Below are 19,743 nucleotides of genomic sequence, written 5' to 3'. Positions count from 1 at the left end.
GTGCAGTTGTTGATAAGCCAATTGAAGTAGCATGATAAATATCAAGTGAAGACACCAACGGTCAGTTAAAGTAGGGTCAGTCAAAAGCTCAGTGCACCAGTTTCAGTAAGATCATCAGTCGATGAGCTGAGTTAGAGTCATCAATGGGTAGATTGAGATAGGTTTGTCAGTCATTCTGGTGAAATGTGGTAATTTGTGTGTACACGGAATTAGGGTGATTGTTGTGTTAATTGATTTAGGGTCAATGATGTGTTAGTTGAGACAGGTTCATTGATGTTTCAGGTGAAAATGTGAATGATTAGGGTGCATTTGTTGTAGAGTTGTCCATCTGGTTTGTCAAGAGTTGAGATCCAAGAGTGGGGCAACCAAAGAAAAGCAAAGTGAACCCACAAATCATTTCCGCCATCTTTTCACGTCTTTGAATCTCCTTTCCACTTTCACCCCTTTCCCTTCTTCCAGGGTGTCCATCAAAGTCTCTATGACATCACACCTTTCTCTCCATTCCTCTCCCTGCCGTTCTTTGCCATTACCAACAGATCCATACCCCATGGTTATTATAATTAAAGTCTTAGCAGATGACAGTAAAAATGCAGGAACTGTCTAGCGTTCTGGCATTCAGAGCATGTGAACTGTTCACTGTCTGTCTGTGTTCATCCACTTTTCTCACTCTCAGATTGTCGCGCTGGTTTACTTCCACATGTCGTTTGACTTTCTATTGTTTCTTTCCTCTTTGTAGCTTGCTCTCGCCCCCCTTCTCTCTTTCTCTGCCTCGCTATCCATCTCCCAATCTATTCCTCTCATCCTGTTCTTTCTTCTTCTGTCTCTCCATCCTTTCTTTCTCACAGGTCCCATCCTTCTTTTGACTTCTACTATTATTCTCTCTCTTTCATTATCTATCTATCTATCTAGATTCCCCCGCTCTCTCACTTTATATATGTGTGTATCTTTATCAGACCCACTCTTTGGGCATCTGTATTTCCTCTCCCTCTTGATTTCCTCTACCTGCCCCATCTCTCACGTCCTCTCATCCTTTTACCAATTTTACATTTATTACAGTTGTACTTGTGGCAATGAAAGCCAAGCAAGTGTTGCCAATGCAAAATAATACAGTTACTACAGAATCAACAATTGTAGAGTTCTTTGTTGTTTCTCACCTCCCCTTCCCTTTTCTTTCCTTCCCTTTCCTCTCTTTACCTTCCCTTCCTCTCCTCCCCTTCCCTCCCCACCCCTTACCTCCTTTTTCCTTCCCTTCCCTTCTCTCTAACCAAGTTTCCTCTTTCCCTATCTCTTACGTTTCTCATTTACTTTCTCGGTCTCTTACTTTTTTATTTCTATTTTACCAATTCAGGTTTTTTTTGCCTTTCTTTCTTTTATACCTCTCTCAGTCTCATCTGCCTAGTTGCTACTCTCTTCCTTTGTTGCTCTTCGTCCTTCCACCTGTCCCATACTCCATTAAGCTCTCTACTCTCAGCTCACACTTTCTTTTTTTTCTCGTTTTAGCCTTGCTCATTTTATACCTTCCATTTTCTCTCCCATTTGCTTCCGTTTTCTCATACTTATCTACCTATCTGTATTGGCTCCCACTAACCTCCTCTCAACCACTTAACTTTTCTCCTACTTACCTTTTTTCTTCTTTGTGCTTATCATCTCACACACATTCCTTTTCCTCCCATATCTTTGATTTTTCTCTTCACCCTCCCCCATGCTTAATTTGTAAAGGAATAGCTGCTGGGGCCCAAAGTTTTGCTCAGAATCCCAAGGCTGGCAGTGTTGAATGTCAGGGTGGCAAATACCAAGGCTGTTCAGTCTTGATTCCACCTCATGTCTGTTTCATCCATTACCAAACACTCCCTGTCCTTTATCTCACTCTTGTAGTTTTTTTTTTCATCCCTGCTTTCCCCCTTTGTCACTGTTTTTCTGTCTTAGGCCTTCCTCCCCCCTTTTGTGCTTTCTCTCTCTCTTGCTTTTAGTCAAAGTCTGATTCGGAAAAAGAATTGTCAGTCCCCAAAAATAGGTACTGGTGGGCCTCACCTGCAACACCAACTCAAAATATGCAATACCCTCTCCTCTGAACCCCTGGTGACCCTCTGCCTCCCTGCAAACACTTCCCATTCCTCTCACTCTCCTTTTTTTCTTTCTTTCATTCCTGTCTTCATACACCTCCCTTCTTCTCATATCTTTTCTCTCTCTCTTCACCTCATCTGAATCCCGGGTGACTCTCTGTCTCTTCCTTCCACTGCCCTTTCCTCCCGGTCACTTTTCCTCACCTCCCTCTCATACCCCCCCCCGATCCTTACCCTCTCTCCATACTCCAGTCTCTCTTATTCCTCCTATGTGTTGTCCATGCCCTTGTGCTATTCTCAACTTCTTCTTCTCTGCCTCATCATTCCTTTTTCATCCTTTATCTACACACACCACCATCCACCTCTACTTTCGCTATTCTTCACTTATTTCTCATTCTCAGCTTTCTACCCCCTTACCCTGCTTCCCGTCCAGTCATCTCATTCACAACTCCTTCTCACTGCATTCTCAGCTTATCCTCTCAACTCGCTCTTTCTGCCTTATCTTTCTACTTCGCGTTCCTTCTCTCTTCCTTGATGCCCTCTTCACATCCTCATCTCCCCTCTTCTTACCTCCGTCCGTCTTCATTCTTACCCTGCTCTCCTTCCTGCTCACTTCCTTGTCTGCCCTTTCTTTTTCCCTCTTGTTCCTTTCTCCTCCCATTCTTCCCCTTTGCTGATATTCCATGCCCCTTCAAGTGTCTTCTTCTCCACCCATCTTCTCCTTTCTACAGACCCTGTCTTATTTATCTGTCATCGTTATTTCCTTCCTTCTCCCGTTCTTCCATTTCCTCATCCTCCCTTACCCTCCCCACTTCTATCTGCCCCATCTTCTGTCCTTCACATTCCTCCCCCGCAGACCCTCCCTCCCACTCACTAAAGTTGAAATGCTCTCCATTATTTGCCAATGTTCTCCCTGATATCTGTCGGAAACATTTTCCCCCTGTCTCCCATTAGGTTTTGGTTTAAGCGTTATTCTGACTCATATATCTGTAACTGTCCCAGCTGCTGCACTCCGCCCAAAATCCATCCTCGAGGACTTGGCTATGGCCGCTCCCTCACCACTGGCCAGGTAAGTGCCGGGCAGGGGTCCTCCTCTGCTGCCTCAATTTCATCTCTAAGTGTGGTGACAGGCAGCCCTCAGCTGCCGCGTGGGCTGATGGAGTGTGACTCATTACTGCCTCCCACAGTACATCACTAGCTAGTGCAGTCTCTGCTTGTACCCCGGTGCACCAGCCTTCACCCCCCGCCGATGTCCCAGTGCTCTGCTCCCTTGTTGCATCCAGCTAATGTAGCTGTGCTTGTTCCTCTATGCTATAGCTACAGTCTGCATGGTTCATATACACACCCATCTTCCTATATTCCATACAAACACGTTTCAGTGTATCCCACAGTTGTAGATACTGCCCTCACCGCCACTCTCTCTGAATGACAGCTCCCTATATTCCATTCGTACAGGTACACCTTGCCCTCAGTAGTGTAGCTAGTGTGTCAGAAGCCCACGTGCAAGGAAGGAAGTGTGCATGGAAGGAAATGGACCCCATGGCTGTTGTTTGAATTATAAAATGCAGCGATGAACAGGTGTCACTGGGCTACTCAGGCTTCTAGTCCTATTACCACTTCACCAATGGAAGCTATGTACCTGCTTGTTGTGCATTCTGCAGATGCACCCCAAGGAACATACATTCATCCATGCCACGGTCCCTCGTATTCTATGCGTGTAAAGTAAAGATTCGGTCCAAGGTCCCCTTAGAGATTATGTCCAAGGTTCTCTTAGAGCCCTTGCTTGACATTAGAGACCACTTGCAGTGTGCGGGGAGTGACAACGTGGGGCTCTTGAAAACCGTAGCATTGGTACATACCATACGCTAGTGGCTGTGGATCATTCCATTCAGTACTGTGAGGCCATTGTGGGGTGGCTTAGCAAAAAGGGATGGGATCAGTGGTAATTACTCTGGGTGCATTCATGCCATGGTTAGGAAGGGTCACGACCATACGCTGGTCAACCCTGGTCACAATCCTCTGAATGGAAACAAAAGAAACCTCTGGCATTTTTCAGCCTTACTGGGCCTCAACATTGGGGTGCAGCTTGAGTCTTACATCACACCAGGCTCATGTCTGAGCATACCGATGTAAAAACACTCACCTATGCAGCCAACAGTGATTGGTGGACACCTTTCATTTCAAGCATAGGTAATTCCTTTAGAGGCATTCCAAATCAATGTTTTTAATAAGTTGGTGGCATAATAGAAGATGCACCTCACTCATAAGCCTCAACAAGGGGGAAACATGTCTAGAGTTATTTCAGTTCCCGTATAGAGGAAGGCTTGGCCTTGCATTGGCTGAACTGCCCCTTTAAAAGTGGATCCAAGGTTGATTTTCGTGTCATTGGTTCTTCTCTGTAGCAGTACAGTGAGCAAGAACTTTGTTGACTGGAATGCGGTCTATGGTTATTACGAGTGGCTGGCAGTAATTCAGGCTTTTTCTCTGCAGGAACAACCAGCACTAAGGAGGTGGCTGAAGTCCTCATGAAAGGTTTCTCCTCTGTTATCAGTTCAGAGGAGGACCTCGCTGATTGGAGCACTCAGTTTACGATTTATGCCACACACAATGTGTTGCACAGTAGTGCTTTTAAACATTTGTGGAAGGATCTATCCATCATGTCTGTGTCCTTAAAAATTGCACACCCTCTTACACCAGATTTTAATAAGCACATGAAGACAGTCTCGGTTCCTCCACTAATAGGTGGTCAAACTGGAGAATACCATTCTTAGGGGCAGATTTATAAGCATTTAGCACCTCTTTGTGTCACAGTAACATAATTTTTTTTATGTTAAGGTGGCACGAAATAGGCCATTCCCCTGTGCCATATATACAAAGTGGCGCAATGCATGCATTGCGCCACTTTCTAACCCCTTACGCCACATTATGCCTGCACCCAAAAAAATGGTGCAGTGAAATTTACAACATTTCACGGTTCAAATTTTCCGTCAATTTTTATGCCTGCTCAAGGCATTGGCTATGGCCACTCACTCACCACTGGCCAGGTAGGTGCTGAGCACTTAAAATGACGCACCCATATTAACCTTTGTTCCTCCCTGTGCTTTGCTGCACTAGTGTCAACATTTTTTACGCTAGTGCAGGAAAGCACCACAATAGGTAAAAAATATTGACGTTATTGTGCTAACTACCGCCATGGTGCGCTGTATTATAAATACAGGGCAACCATGTTGTCGCTAGGTGCCGTTAAGGGGATGTAAGAAAAGTGGCACATCGGGACCAATGCACCACTTTCTTGTAAATCTGCCTCTAAGTTTTAAGGGTGGTTTAAAACTCAAATACCACAGCAGCCTGTTCTTTTGCTATTAATCTTTCCCAGCATGAGCCACCTTCCTCGGAATAGTACGATCCAGACGATGTGCATGGAGCACTTTACAGCATAAGCACTTCAGGGAAATTTTAGAATAAGTTTGCACAATATTTTTTGTCACAGAGGCTAACAGAAAGGGTAGTCTTAGTTCCCTACGAATTCAGATTTAAAAAAATGCTTTTTATGCATGTACAGGAGGGGTGTGATACTAATAAAGAAATAAGCACTTCGGGTTGGCTTCTGTCTATCCATTGGGGCAGGCGCAGCATTCGGACTTGGCTTAATCATTGTGAAGTGAGGACGAAACAAATGCTCTGAAAGACTTTCCATATAATGATCATCTCAGTGCAGAGGTGATTAATCCTATGGAAGCCATTTTGTCTTGTTGGTCCAGCATGGATGAAAGGGTGGCTGGGTTCTTTTGAGGGATTCAACCAACCAGAGAACGCAGCATGCCTGAGGACATGTCACACTTGCTCATCCTTGGGGACCCAGGCACAAGGAGACCTCTCATTCACAGAAGTGGGTACCTACAGACCACATTATACGCAACGAGCTCTGCCATTCAACGCTTACCTGGAATCACGCCATGGCAAGACAGTATTGTTTGCACCGATTTACACTGACCTTTCACAAATGCTAGCATGAAGGAGGAATATATGTCGGAAAAACGAATGCTGGAACCAAGCTTGCCTGAACAACGCGGTCAGAACAACGACTGTGTTGTAACCACTAATGTCTTTACCACGAATGCCTTAACAACGATTTTTGGTTGTAAGGGCATGCCTGGTAAAGGCATGCGTGGAACGGCATGTGTGGTTCCAGCATTCAACCCCCCCTGACACCCACCCCGCCCCTAAAACTACTGTGACCCCCCACCCCTAAAACCTAAAGCTACCCCTACCCCTGTCCCTAAAATTTACCCTGACTCCCCACCCTGCCCCTAAAACTACTGCAACCCCTCAACCCCGCCCCTAAAACTTAAAACTACCCCAACCCCACCCCAGCCCCTAAAACCTAAACTACCCCAACCCCCACCCCTGTCCTTAAAAACTAAAATTACCTTGTCTACCCACCCCCACCCCTAAAACTACAGCGACCCCACCCCTAAAACCTAAACTACCCTGACCCCACACCCCTGCCCCTAAAACTACCTCGACCCCCAACCCCGCCCCTAAAACCTAAAACTACCTGACCCCCCACCCTGCCCCTAAAACTACCCCGCCCCATCCCGCCCCTAAAACCAAAAACTACCCCAGACCCCACCCCTCCCACTAAAAACTAAAACACCCCTACCCCCAGCCCTCCCCTAAAACTACCATGACCCCCCACCCGTAAAACCTAAACTACCCCCACCACACCAATAAAACTACTGCAACACCCCCACTCCACTCCTAAAACCTAAAACTACCCCGACCCTCCGCCCCTAAAACTAGCCCGACTCTCCACCCACCCCTAAAACCTAAAACTACCCCGATCCCCACCCATGCCCCTAAAAAATAAAATCACCCGAACCCCCCACCATTGAAACCTAAAATTACCCTGACCCCCCACTGCGCCCATAAAAACTACAAACTACCCCCACCCCTATAACTACCCCATAACCCTACCCCAGACCCACTTACCTGACAGCGTCCTCTCCGATCCTGAGTCTGTTTTCCTCTGCCTTAACCACGCATGTTCGTTGTTCAGGACATGCACGGCTAAGGTAGAGGACAACAGGGTCGTTGTTCAGGAAAGCGTTGTTCAGCTTTCGTGAACACACGTCGTTGTTTTGGGATCGTGGTTTAGGTTGCTTCCCGTGAAGGAGCGGACCCTGGTCCATAGATCATTGAGGTATACACCTAGAAGGTCTATACAGATCCATCAAACCTCACCTACTGCCATTCGAAACAAAATGTTAATTTAATGAGATTTACACATCCCTCTCAGTATTACACATTTATTGACGCACCCTGAGGTAGTCAATACTGTAGTCAGTAAACACGAATGCCCTTTTCCTGTGATCTGTATCTGCTGATATACGTATTTTGTGAACAATACATCTAGATACAGTCTTTTCATGGTAAAACGATTTATATGTGCCTCAGTTGTATAGTAATTCTGCTGATGCCCATGTACTCTTTGAGTGCCGATGCACTCTCTCATGTACAAAGATAGACTTGCCCAGGTATTCATTATGTGCTAATATGTGCTCCTTGTACTCAGGGCAAACAGACGGGTCTGGGATATCCAATATGGCAAACGTGGAACTTTCTAAATGTCCACAAGTCTCACGGGGGAGGACTGAAGGCGATCTGATAGCGAGGACAGCTTTGGCACCCTACCTACCTCTGGTTAACTTTTTCTGTATCACTGTGTTCTCAGCAGTGAATATGAGCAATGAGGGTGCGCCATGTTTTTTATGTTTCATCTGCAGAACAGATTGTTCTGTTGAAAATGTGCCACATCCAATGTGCCCCCCAAACATAGTGGAGGGTAGCAACTGCTTCCCAGAGCCCTGAAGTTAGGAGACAGAAGGTTTCTGGCAGCCAGGTTTCTAGTGATGGGTATGAGACTTTTTAAACGATGGCCCCAGGGGAGGTGATCCCTGACACTTGTGTTTGTAAAAATCTACTCCTAAATGGGGTCCATTATTTCTTCCTGGGGAGTCTTGACAAGTGCTCTGTGAGTTGCATATGTTTTGTACAAGTGCGGAACGGATGACGTCCTTACTGAGGGCGGGCTGAGAGCAGACCCCTCTGGTGCGCTATGGTACCCACACTGAATGTCTGGAGCATCCACATTCAGTTCCACCCCGGCTGAAGCCCTTTGAAGAACAAAGGACTGACCAACATCGTTTTTCTGGTTTTGGAAGTCCTTTCTGCTGATTTGTTTAATAACAAACTATCCTCATTTGAGTGTCTGGCCCATCTTTTACACGTGAAACCATGTACTCCGGCCTCCCCATTTCTAATATGTGTTCTACTCTGTCACTCTTAAAATATACGCAGCTGGGATCAGTCCCTTGGTTTTTGACAAAACCAGTAAAGAGGTGTTTGCTTTGATTGGCCTGGGTCATGGGCTTTGAAATCGTCTTATGTTTTGGCTGACCTCAGCTTCCCACCAGTCGTTCTGTGACAATTATCAGGAACCTGAGCTAGTATTTTTTTGTCTAAACTTCTCAAGAACCACCGAGGGTGTCTGACCTGGAACTAAACGCTGAAAGTTGCTGTTTTTCTCAAGACTGGGACCAATCATGGGCTCAGAGGTATTGTTGCTTCCAATGAAGAAAAGAACGGTAGCCGGGTCCCAACTCGGAGGACGAGAGCAAGGTCCATTGGACTGAACTCTGAATGAAGTCAGCCTCACGGGAGTAAACCACCCAGGAGCCAAGATGACCTTATGGTCATAACCAAACTACAGACATCTGTACAGGAGGGTTGAGGAGTCAGGCCTCCATGAGATATTCCATAATTGACCTGCAATCTTTTGGGAATATATATTGTCCCTTTTCTAGCCTCTGAAGAACATAGGAGATTTTATCCTTTTACTTCAGTCGGTAGTGTAGTGTTTCATGGGCTGAGGCTGCTTGCCGTATTTCTCAAACCATTTAAGCCACTTTTACCCTCTCGGTTCCAAAGATATTATATTTTAAAGCTGTGGCTGTGCCCTCTCCCTAAATCACTTTTAATATATCTGATAGGAAATGTTGGGTCCTGTGTGTGCCCCATGTCTGGGTATGCCTGTCAACTGAATGTTACAGCTGTGATTTGAGATACAGGCCCCTAAACTTTGGCATCCCCTGTGGCACTTACTTTGGGCACTAGCTCCACCCTTCCACCAGCAGCCACGAATTACGTGCCACTTTGCTCTGAAATAAGTCTCCTCCTGAACGGCTTTCAGTGCCCGTGACACCAACCAATAGAACCGTGGTGGTCTTTTTACCTGGACATTTTAGTTTGACTTTCAACACCAGTCATTGTCACCCTGAAACCACTATTTTGTGTGTGGTTGGCATTTCCATTTTACTTTCGAGTGGCCAGTTTTGGGATGTCTTTGACAGAACTCAACAACCTGAGTTCAGGCACACTGAGTTACACCCCATTGGACCCAACAGATACATTTGAACACAAGCATATATAAAGTAGGATGCTTATTACATTTTGCAATGTTGTCATTGTCTAGTGACTTTAAAAATGTAGTAAGAGAAGAGAGACCAAAGGCATTCTAGGATTGCTGCAAACATGGCTGCCAGAAGTCACTATCTTAGACCTGTCAAGAGATTTTACAGGACGAATATCCACAAAGGATACCACTCAGTAACCACAGACTACCAAAGGTCCTTAGAACATCCTTCTGATCATTGGACAAATGGCTTTGATTCTTGGCTTCAGTATTTAGGAGACACATGAAACTACCAATACTGTAGAGTACATTTAGAGTTGAAGTCCGGTTAAGAGATTTGCAACTTGTAATGTAAGTCTTCTGTTTCTCACTGTGGAGGAGCTCAAAATGTATCTAAGCGTGCTAGGTCTGGGGTATCAGAGCTAGCGTGACAATGGTTGAATAAAAGTTCACATACCCTAAGAAATACTTTTAGGCGGTTCCAGGATCTTACATATTGGCAGTAGGTGGAGCGTTTTGCTACCTTGTTGATGAGGTTCAGTTCCATGTTAGATGCACAGTTGCTCATCAGATGGTCAAGAATCTGTAAGGGGAGATCTAATTATGGACAGACTTCTGAAGTAAAACTCTTAGTGTAAGCGATGGGGTACACAGTTGTGCTTCACTTTCAGACCTTATGAGGTTGAGCAGTCTAGGGTAGAGCACGCCCCATAATGACATTATAGGTCGTACTCTCAGCAGACAGACCAAAGATAGCATGAACGACTCCTTACTGACCCTGCAGATATTGAAGTTTATTGATGGGCCGGAAGTACAGAGGCTTCTGCTCAAGGAAGTTGCCAGAAAATGAAAATAGCTGCTACTTAGATTGCACCAAGCAAGGGAAGCAAGTGAGCCCAACCCTTATTAATTCCCTTGTCTTTTCCATTCAAGCGTCTATCCATTCATCCTTTTCACCTTTATATTCTGTCATCCATTCATTCTTTCACCTATAATTCAATATTTCACAACAACATCCATCCATTGGCCATTCACACATCCAACATCAATGCCTTCATTGATCCATCTACCAATCATCCATTCATCCATCCAACAATGACACGTCCATCAATAAAGCCACCCATCCATCCTCTCAGATTTCCATTTACTCTGATATCCTTTGACCCACCCATCCATCCTCTCAGATTTCCATTCACTCTGCCTTCCTTTCACCAGCCCATCTATCCTTTTACTCACTCATCCTTACATCCTTTCACTCGTCCAGCCATCCTCTCAACCACCCATCCAGTCATCCTCTCAACCACCCATCCATCCTTGCATCCGCCCATGTTTTCAACCAGTTATCCATCCTCTCACCCACCCATCCTTTCTCCCACCCATCCATCCTTCCTTCCTTTCACCCACTCATCCATCCTTTCAACCACCCAATCTTGTATCCATTCACCCATCCATCCTGTCACCCACCATTCTTTCACCCACTTCTTTCCTTGTTCTATCAACCCCTCTTTCTTTCTTCTTTATAGCGTTAGAGATGAGCTTTTATCTGCCAAGTGACATACAGAAGAGGCCTGTGAAGAACCCCAGCCTAACAGTAGCTGCTAAAGTGGGGGTTCACGACGGCCCTGCTTGTGCTAAACTTCATGCTGCTCCTCACTGGGGAATATTTAGACAACACTGATTCCCATTGTTAACAGCCTGGTATACTTCAAGAGTAATGACTTCGCAAGCACAAACCACTCCAAACTATCATTGGTTCGGGGTCATCATTGTCTGAGAAGAGAACCGATTCATGTAGGGGTTGTATTTCTAAGAGGAGGCTCAAAATGGAAAGCAGTCATCGCAGGCTAATGGTGATGAAAGATGAGTCATGGCAATTACTACAGCAATTCTAGGAAAAGCAAGCCTGGCACTGTCACCCAGCAAGTTCTGACTCTATGTGCATCTTCTTAAAAGCAATTCCCACTTCTTACAGTCTTTGCTAAGTGATGGAGTAGAAGGACAGACACTCTTTATGTTCACATCAGGAAGCCAGGTGCTTTACAGCTGGTAAATGTGCAGGCTTCTGGCTGCCTGAGCTATACTCTGCCGGGCACAGAAGTGTGGGCGTGACCTCCTCAGCTGGCACAATACTTAGGGGTCCTCGCCCTCATGACAAGGGAGTGTATCACTGACAGTCTTGGACCTAGGTGCTTCGGTTTTAGGCACTGAAGTGCTCAGGGCTGAGTCTCCATCAGTGACACTTGACACAGAGTGGGGTGGGGTCAGTCACTCTCAGTGATCACATCCTACTCTGTGACAAGACAGGAACTGCCACCTCCTCTCATCGGCTGATCCAGGGTCAGCCAATGGGAGGAAGTAGTGGTCCATAACCATCCAGGAACCTCAGAGGCCACCCGAGATCACCGCTATGGCCTGGGAAGTTTTTTTAAAAATGTTTGGTGCATGTGTCTGTACATGTACAAAGGTATGTGTATTAGTATACGGGCGTGCCGTGAATGGGTGTGCATGTGTATATGCTTGTGAATGGTGGGAGTATGGGTGCGTGCTTGTGCATGTATGGGTGTCAGAGAGTGAGGCTGTGATGGAGTGTGAGTAGGTATGTGTGTGGCCCACCCCTCGCCTGCTCAAATTACCGACTGTCAGTGATTGCAACTATACAGATCATGTCCAAGGAAATCACATTAGTGGTCCTAATGAGTAATTGTTGATAAGACAAGATAGTGGGCACTGATGGTTATCACCATTAGAACTAGCTCCCTAAAATATTCACTCTGTTATTAGCATTGAGCTCGGATCTGTCATCTTCTTACTCCATCAACGATGAAATTTTGCAGATGTTTCCTTTTAGCTATTCATTCAACTTTGCCAAATGGATGGCGTGGGAATGCGATTCTGACAATGAATAGCTCAGTTGCTCAGACAGCTGCTCTGATGTATGTTTAATGACAAGTTGTAAACTGTATCCCGTTTCATTAAGCATATATTTCTGATGACGAATAGCACTGCAGCGCCCTGACTGGGAGATGGAGTACGTGTCTTATAGCCAATAGCGTGCAGCGAGCTAATGTGATTGGACAATGCACGTTTGATGGCAAATGGCATCGCAGCCTCCCTGAAATGCGAGTAGTTTATATGTTGGTACATAGTATGGGAATACCCAGTCTACTGCTAAGTATAGGTTTCTGGTGATGATGAACAGCTTGCAGCAGCTTCACTTGCTGTCCTGCCTTTCTCCATATTTATTCGTGATATCCTCTAGGGAAAACTCTCTGTCAGTAACGGCAACAGAGTGGAATGTCTAGGAAAACAGGTCTTCCTTTTCAGTTTGATAATGTTGTAAAATTGAGAAATTGTTTTTAATTTGAATAAAAATTTACGTTTAGCTCTAATTTGTCTATTCAAATAAAACACTGTCTGATAAGTTTTAGTTTCAATCCGCTGTGTTCTATACAGGTGTAGGAATATTTACCAATCACACTGCACTTACATGAGCGAAATTGCAATGGCAGGATAATGACGTCATTGGGACGAGGTAGCCCATATGTAAATTGGACTAGGCTAGTGGAAAGTGTGATGCAGTCTGCGTGTTGTTCTAATACACCGGATTTGTTCACTGAAAATAGTGTACTAAGGTTTCTAGGCCATCAAACTCGTAGAAGTAAAATAATGACATATTGATTTTTCTAAAATGTTTGCCCTTTATGGGAGTTATAGTTCAATTGTGCATTACTAATCATCAAGTACGTTTATGAATTACTTTTGCTTCTGAAACTTGCCATGAAGGAGCTGAGCTATTCCTCAGTGTCCACGTCTGCTCCCCTTCTGAGTTCTAAGTTCACTTCCTTTCCCTCCACCTGCTCCTCAGCTGCACATAAAAGACACTGGTGGGCCAAAAGGGTTACTTGGTGACATTTTGGGGACGGGAGAGAAAGGGTGCCGGCTGTCAATTGCATTCTTGACAACTCAACGTCCATGTTGCTCTCCTTCTGCATTGACCACTGTAGTGATCCGTTTTTGGGATATGGAGTTTGTCTGAATATGAATACTCGGCTTGCGCTGGGAGGGACCAGCCCTACCACTCCCTGGCAGTCACAGCCCCTTATGGGACAGACAAACGTTGACTTTATCATCCTCCACATTGTTACGATGGCAAGTGGGAACTCACCAAAATGGTTCTCAAATCTAGAGTCATTGACCCCTATGGCGACATATTTGACTGTTCTTCGTTTTAGCTCCATGTGATGGTGCATGTTTACAGGGACTGTCTGGTGAATTATGTCACAATATGTCTTAAACCAAGCAAACATCATCAAAGGAACATTCTAGAACGCTCATTGTTGGAGATGCAGGACTAGGTAAAAATAATTACTGTTAGATCTTCAAGGGAGGTCACCTCAAGTCTCTCTTGACATCCTTGGCAAACACTGAATCCACGTGGGAAGGGCCGCACCTGTTGACTCCTTCTTTAGGAGCAGCCATTCCGCCTTGAGGCTTACAGGACAAGCGGGAGAGGCCATGGCAGGCTGGTGATGTTGAAAACTGATGGTCGGAGCTAGTTCTAGGGCAAGAGAGGAGGAAAGATAACTACATCGGTTGCAGGGAGAGCACCAGATTCTGCCTTCCAGCTGTCATGCCTCGCTCAAAGAGTTTTTGATGACAACAAAATGTTTCTTTAACTAGGGAAGCAACCATGCCTGCACCGTCTTCGTGACTCAACACTTCCGGACTTTTAGAGATACGGACTCTTGGGAAATCTCACCAAGTCACAGTCTGTGGGACCGGGAGTCTCGACACATCTGTGTTTACTCAAAGGGCTCTGTAGAGAACGGAGCAGCTTTGACCTGCTGTCAGCATGCGCTAAGCTTCAGTGCTGTTGGTGCGCTCGCTCTGCTCCCCCCATGCACTCTTTCCGCTCTGCAGACACACAGCTGGACTTTTGATTTCTGAGCCGGCTGCCTTTCACAGATCCTGCCAGACATCAGAACCGCAGAAATGAAGAAAGAAAAAATGGATTCAAGTTGCCCATTTAATATTTTGACTGAACCTTGGGCCACATGCTGGCGGATGGAAGATGGTGAATAGACCACTGTCTAATTGGCAGAAAATGAACACAGCCGGGCCCTGCAACAGAAGCTGACCTTCAAGCGCTGCTCAGTGCAGCCAGCTGATCAAACATGGCCGCTTCTGCCTTGAAATGCCTGCCAGTCAGTAAAGCATCCCTCTGATTACCGAGAGGGCATTTTCAGGGACAGGCAAATGCCTCCAACTTGCCAACATTATCTGAACAGATGGCATTTCTGTGTCTATTACTGGCACACGCCTGTAATCACTCTGGTAACATTGTTGGATGGTCAACGTTCTGTTTGTTGGCAAAGTCTTTGGTGAATAGGCCAACGCTGGCTTGGCTGCAGTGCTGCATGTGAGCTTGTAGGACAGCCGCCAACTTAAGGCAAGATCAAGCAAAAACAACAAGACTTAAATATCTCATGAGCCAATGGTAAGGGCAATTGCTGGGTAAAGGCCTGTGGTTGCGAGTGCTGTGGTCCAAATCTGAAGTCAGCTTGGACTTTGTTTTTATAAGAAGTGCACTTCCTTTTATATTAGTAAGACAAATGCAGTGTTCTTTCTTCCTTCCTGTGGCCCACCTCGCCCCCCTCTCCTGGTATTCATTCTATTGCAGTACATTTCGGGGATTACTGTTTTTCAGACAGACCATTCACTGTTGGCCTAAGATTCTCATTTCCTGAATTGAATGGACTCTGTAGCCTTGATATCTCCCTGGCCAGTCACTCAGGATCTAACAAACTTTAACTTGAACAACTACTTATCTTTTAAAAAAAGGGGCTTCAGAACAGTCCAACCATCCCAAATTGTCAGCAGATGACTTGAGCTGCAGGTTGCATGTGTCTCTGAAGACTTGCAGGAAGTCAGTCCTCTTTGTTTTGCTAAGAAATGTAAGTGCCGTCTTTGAGGTGCTCACCCTGTGACCCTCTCCATCTTTACTGTTTGTTCAAGAAGGAAAGGTAGTGATATTAACATAACAGTAGGGGGAGAAACTTAAATTACGCTGTCATAATTCCGGGAATTTTACATTACACTTGTTAGACGAAATTAACTGTAAAAACTTACCACAAATGTTGTAACTCGGGGTACATTCGGAGTTGTGTACATAGGATAGTATTCATGTCATAACTGGAGCATGTGTTTTTATTTATTACCCATAAGGTGATGGGAACTAGTTCTAGTTGTATCAACAATTTGGTTCAACAGGAACAACGAAATTCTGTACCTCTTCTCTGGCTGATATTTGTTATTTCCATAGGAGCAAGGACAGGTGGTCGCAATATAAGGGCGAGTAGACCTTATGTGTGCAAGTTATATGTTACACGTTGTTAGTCCCTACATAATAAGAGAGGTTGACAAACCCTTTTTGATAATCAAAAATTGAGCTCCAGCGGCACTCTTTTGTAGTCCTGATGAAAGCTGTGGACTAAGTGAGCCTTTGACAATGGGGCTGAAACATGTGGATTAAATAAGGAGGGTGTATGGCCATTATAACCCTCTAACAAACAACTCATATGTGATTTTTATTTATACTTGAACACCCACTATTAAAGAGATATCTGGGTAGTTCAAGGTATTTTTAACCGGTAGAAGACTTTGGCTGATAAAATATCCAATGTGCTCGATGGAATATGGTTGATCCCACCCTGCTTTTTAGGGACCAGGATGAGAGAATGATGAAGCATGCCATTAATAGAGTGGGTGAGGGTCTTACAAAAAAACGTGAGGCTTTCCTGATACAAGGTTTGCATTTCATTTCAGTCTTGGGTATGAGATACTCTTGTGTTGTAGTACTAAATAGGGAGATTGTATCTTATATCCCTATAAACTTCTCTCGCCCCACTATTCAACAAGGGACTCTGTTAGCCAATTACTCTGGTTATTGTGTTTGGTTTTATATGAGTGGTACCCCGCTGTAGGGGTCCCTTCTTCCCCTTTCTCTGGAGGTAAAATACAATTTTGCTCAATCAAGGGCATAATACGTTTTGACCAAAGGTATGCAGGCACTTGCTCGGCGATTGTGTTTGGTAATTCACTGTATAAATGTATTGCAAATGCACAAGAAGAACAGAACGCGAACAACTGTTATTCCCTATGCTCTTTTTAAATGCATCCTCATACCAGAAATTGACCCAAGGATGCATTCTGTGCTAAAATATATAGAGAGATGTCAGATATGTTTTTCACTTTATTACACATAACTTTACTGTAATTACAAGAAAGCAAATTACATGAGTTTCACACACACCTAAAGTAGTCACCTGATTTACCTTACACTTTAGGTTGTTCAACAAAGACATTTTGATGTTTTGTAAATATATCACAGCAGGATGGGTTAACGTGATATTTGTATTTATTGAACATGGGGAAATGGTGTAAAAAAGTGAAAGTATTGTTCTTTGGTGCTGAAAGGACAGGGAAGGAGATATTCATCCAGTGATTGATTTACACAATGTGTAACCACGAAACTGTGCTTTGTTTTAATTGAGGGAAAAATCTGAGATTACTTGAAGAAACTCAGTTCACGATGCATGCCTTAATAAAACTTCACATATGTATAACTGGTGTTTCACATACTACAAAAATAATGGTCATATACAGGGTGCACACTACAGACTAGCATCTCTTGGTTCATGCATGACAGTGTTGTTAGGGCATTGGAGGTGGGGAAATTTCATATTTAAAAATTATTACTTTTATCAGATGTCAGTGCAGGGATATAATCTAATGTATTTTACTGAACCTATTTTTAATCTGAAAGAGGTTTAATCATATTTTGCATGAAGTTTGCTGTATCATACATGCCTCAGATAAATGTTGATGGTTCGGCTCGTTTTTTGTCTTGGAGACCCCTGGCTCAGCTCTGCCTTGGCTCTCCATCTGAATGTTCTGGCTTGCCCTCTACCTAGAGCTCGAATGGAACTAGGGGGATGTCCAGTGAACCAGCCAATATTAGCCTAAAATTTAAGGAAGTGCAGGAAGCAATTTTCATATACGTTGGCTAAAAAAGTCGTATGTTTTTGCAGATTGGGACACTCGTCAAGGGATGAGTGGAGACCGGCATTCTTCTGACTCACTATAGCAGAACGTTCATGGAAATTCTGCAATCTACACAAAAACATGCGTCCTGATAGAGACAAATGCTCTGTGTAATATTTAAGGCCTCCTGGTAGCCAGCTACAGAGATTACACTGTGAAGCGAAAGGCTGTGTTATTTTAACACAACTCTGCCATGAAAACTGCAAAGAACTATTTTTTTGTCCAATGGAAACCATCTTTTACCCAGTCCATTTTGTTCGCCATGTGACCTCCAACGCAAAGATATTATGTGATTACAAAGCAGACATGTCCTCGTTCCAGAGACTCCTCACTGTTACTGTACACAGTCTAACCACAGACTGCAGCCTTCCCTCTCCCTGATGTAGAGTTGCAGACCGGGAGACACCAACAGCTGAAGGCAAATGGCTATGCATATCTCTGAGGTTTTACAACCTTAAAGTGATATTCTCCTGGGTAGCGGTCTTTCACACAAGAATAAAGCCAGGTCATACATTACTGCTTTTTGCTTCTCGAGAGATTTTGGCTGTAAGGCAAAATCTATAATTTTATAGTGATGAATGTTGACTTGGGTCGTCTTTGATAATCTTGTTTTCTCTGACTATGACGAGTAGCGGTTATCTATGTTTCATGCGTGATACAATGCTGCCCCTTTGTGGACAGATCTGTGCATGACAATATTTAGAAAAATCCAATGATTCGTACCAAGAAACTGGCCACCCAGAAAATCTGTTGTGGAATATTTCGGCGGAAATTGATTAATTAAATAAAATCCAGGGGTACTTCCTAGTCGGAGTGAAAACCGTGAGGATTATGTTATGTCTCTACCTGGTAATGTTTTACAGATTGCAATGTTTTTGATTTGCACTTTACATGTGGAAATCGAGACTTTCCAGACAATTCGATACACAGTCATTTATTAACATGAATAATCTGTTCGATTTCTCTACTTGGGACCACTATGCCTTACATGGTGGTCCCAGGAAGGGAAATTCTAGGATGATCGCCACGCTGAAAATAGTGCTTGGGCATTGTTACTATGACTGGGTGGCCCAGTGGCGATTGGATTGCCAGGCCAAGGGCATCCTCACTGGCAGAGTCATCTGAGGGTCCTCCAACAGAAGGGTGACCAGACGTCCCGGATTTCCCCGGACGGTCCCGGTTTTTTGAGAAGTGTGCCGTTGTCCCGACACCATTCTGAAAAGTACAGAAATGTCCCGGTTTTTGAGGAGCGTACGGGATATTTTCATAAATGTCACGGTTTTGCGATCCATTTTGTGCACGCATGCTGACTTGTCACCACTGCAAAAGTCGCAGCATGACGTCACATGTGTGAGCGTTGTAGCTGGAAGGGAAACCCTTTAAAGAGAGACATTTTCTCTCTGGATTTCCCTTCTCCTTTTACAGTGTAGGAGCAACGTAGATGTGCCAGCCGTCCAGAAAGAGCTCCTCACCATTGGCCAGCACCACTCTGCTCTGCTCACAGGAGTCAGAGGTCACTGCCTGCATGAGAAGATCGATTCAGCCACCTGCATGACTGCTCTGCCCTTTCACGGGGCTCAACGTCCAGCATCTGCTAAAGTCTAAGGGGGTCTGGCTGGAGTACAACCATCCTGCGTGATCCTTCCCCAGCCCTAACAACACCAGCAAGCCGGGACCCATCCTCTACATCGGAGCTGCTCCATCCAGGAATTGGATCCTGCGGCAGCCACACAGACTTGCTGTCTGTCACCTGTCAAGTAGTCCTACTGTTATGTCGGGGGTTGCGGCAAACTGGAATCCTACTTCTATGTCAATGACGTGTCCCGGTTTTTTGCTTTAAGACCCGGTCACCGTACCCAACAGAAACCAAACGCCTCCACCATCTCTACAAGGAGCGGATGAACCACAAAATTGGCAGGGTGGCTGCACCTCCAGGTTATGACAGTTTGCTTGCTCTGTTAATCTCTAAATGACCCCTTATGCCTTCATTATGAGAGGCCTAGAATAAATCCCTGGTATTTCTTTGTCGCAAATTGTCATTATCGCGGGCTTTAGTAATTTCAGAGACACGAAAGAAATGAGATTAAAATATTTTGTGAAATA

At 44.7% G+C, this 19,743-nt stretch overlaps 1 protein-coding gene across 6 annotated transcripts in view; it reads left to right on the top strand.

Moving 5' to 3' along the window:
• DLGAP3 (DLG associated protein 3) overlaps nt 1-19,743 on the top strand; it is a 1,018,817-nt gene that overhangs the window by 870,514 nt on the left and 128,560 nt on the right. For 2 of the 6 annotated variants that reach the window (XM_069223790.1, XM_069223792.1), the window contains exon 7: nt 3,066-3,132. The exons of 2 other annotated variants lie outside the window; for them this stretch is intronic. In XM_069223790.1, the coding sequence (XP_069079891.1) occupies nt 3,066-3,132 (67 nt within the window). Of the gene's footprint in view, nt 1-3,017; nt 3,133-19,743 lie in introns of all 6 variants that reach the window. 2 more of the 6 variants (XM_069223789.1, XM_069223791.1) reach the window with 1 other exon arrangement.

The sequence above is a fragment of the Pleurodeles waltl genome, chromosome 3_1 (genome assembly GCF_031143425.1).
Source record: "Pleurodeles waltl isolate 20211129_DDA chromosome 3_1, aPleWal1.hap1.20221129, whole genome shotgun sequence".
Classification (NCBI taxonomy): domain Eukaryota; kingdom Metazoa; phylum Chordata; class Amphibia; order Caudata; family Salamandridae; genus Pleurodeles; species Pleurodeles waltl.
This window is presented reverse-complemented; position numbering and strand designations above follow the sequence as displayed.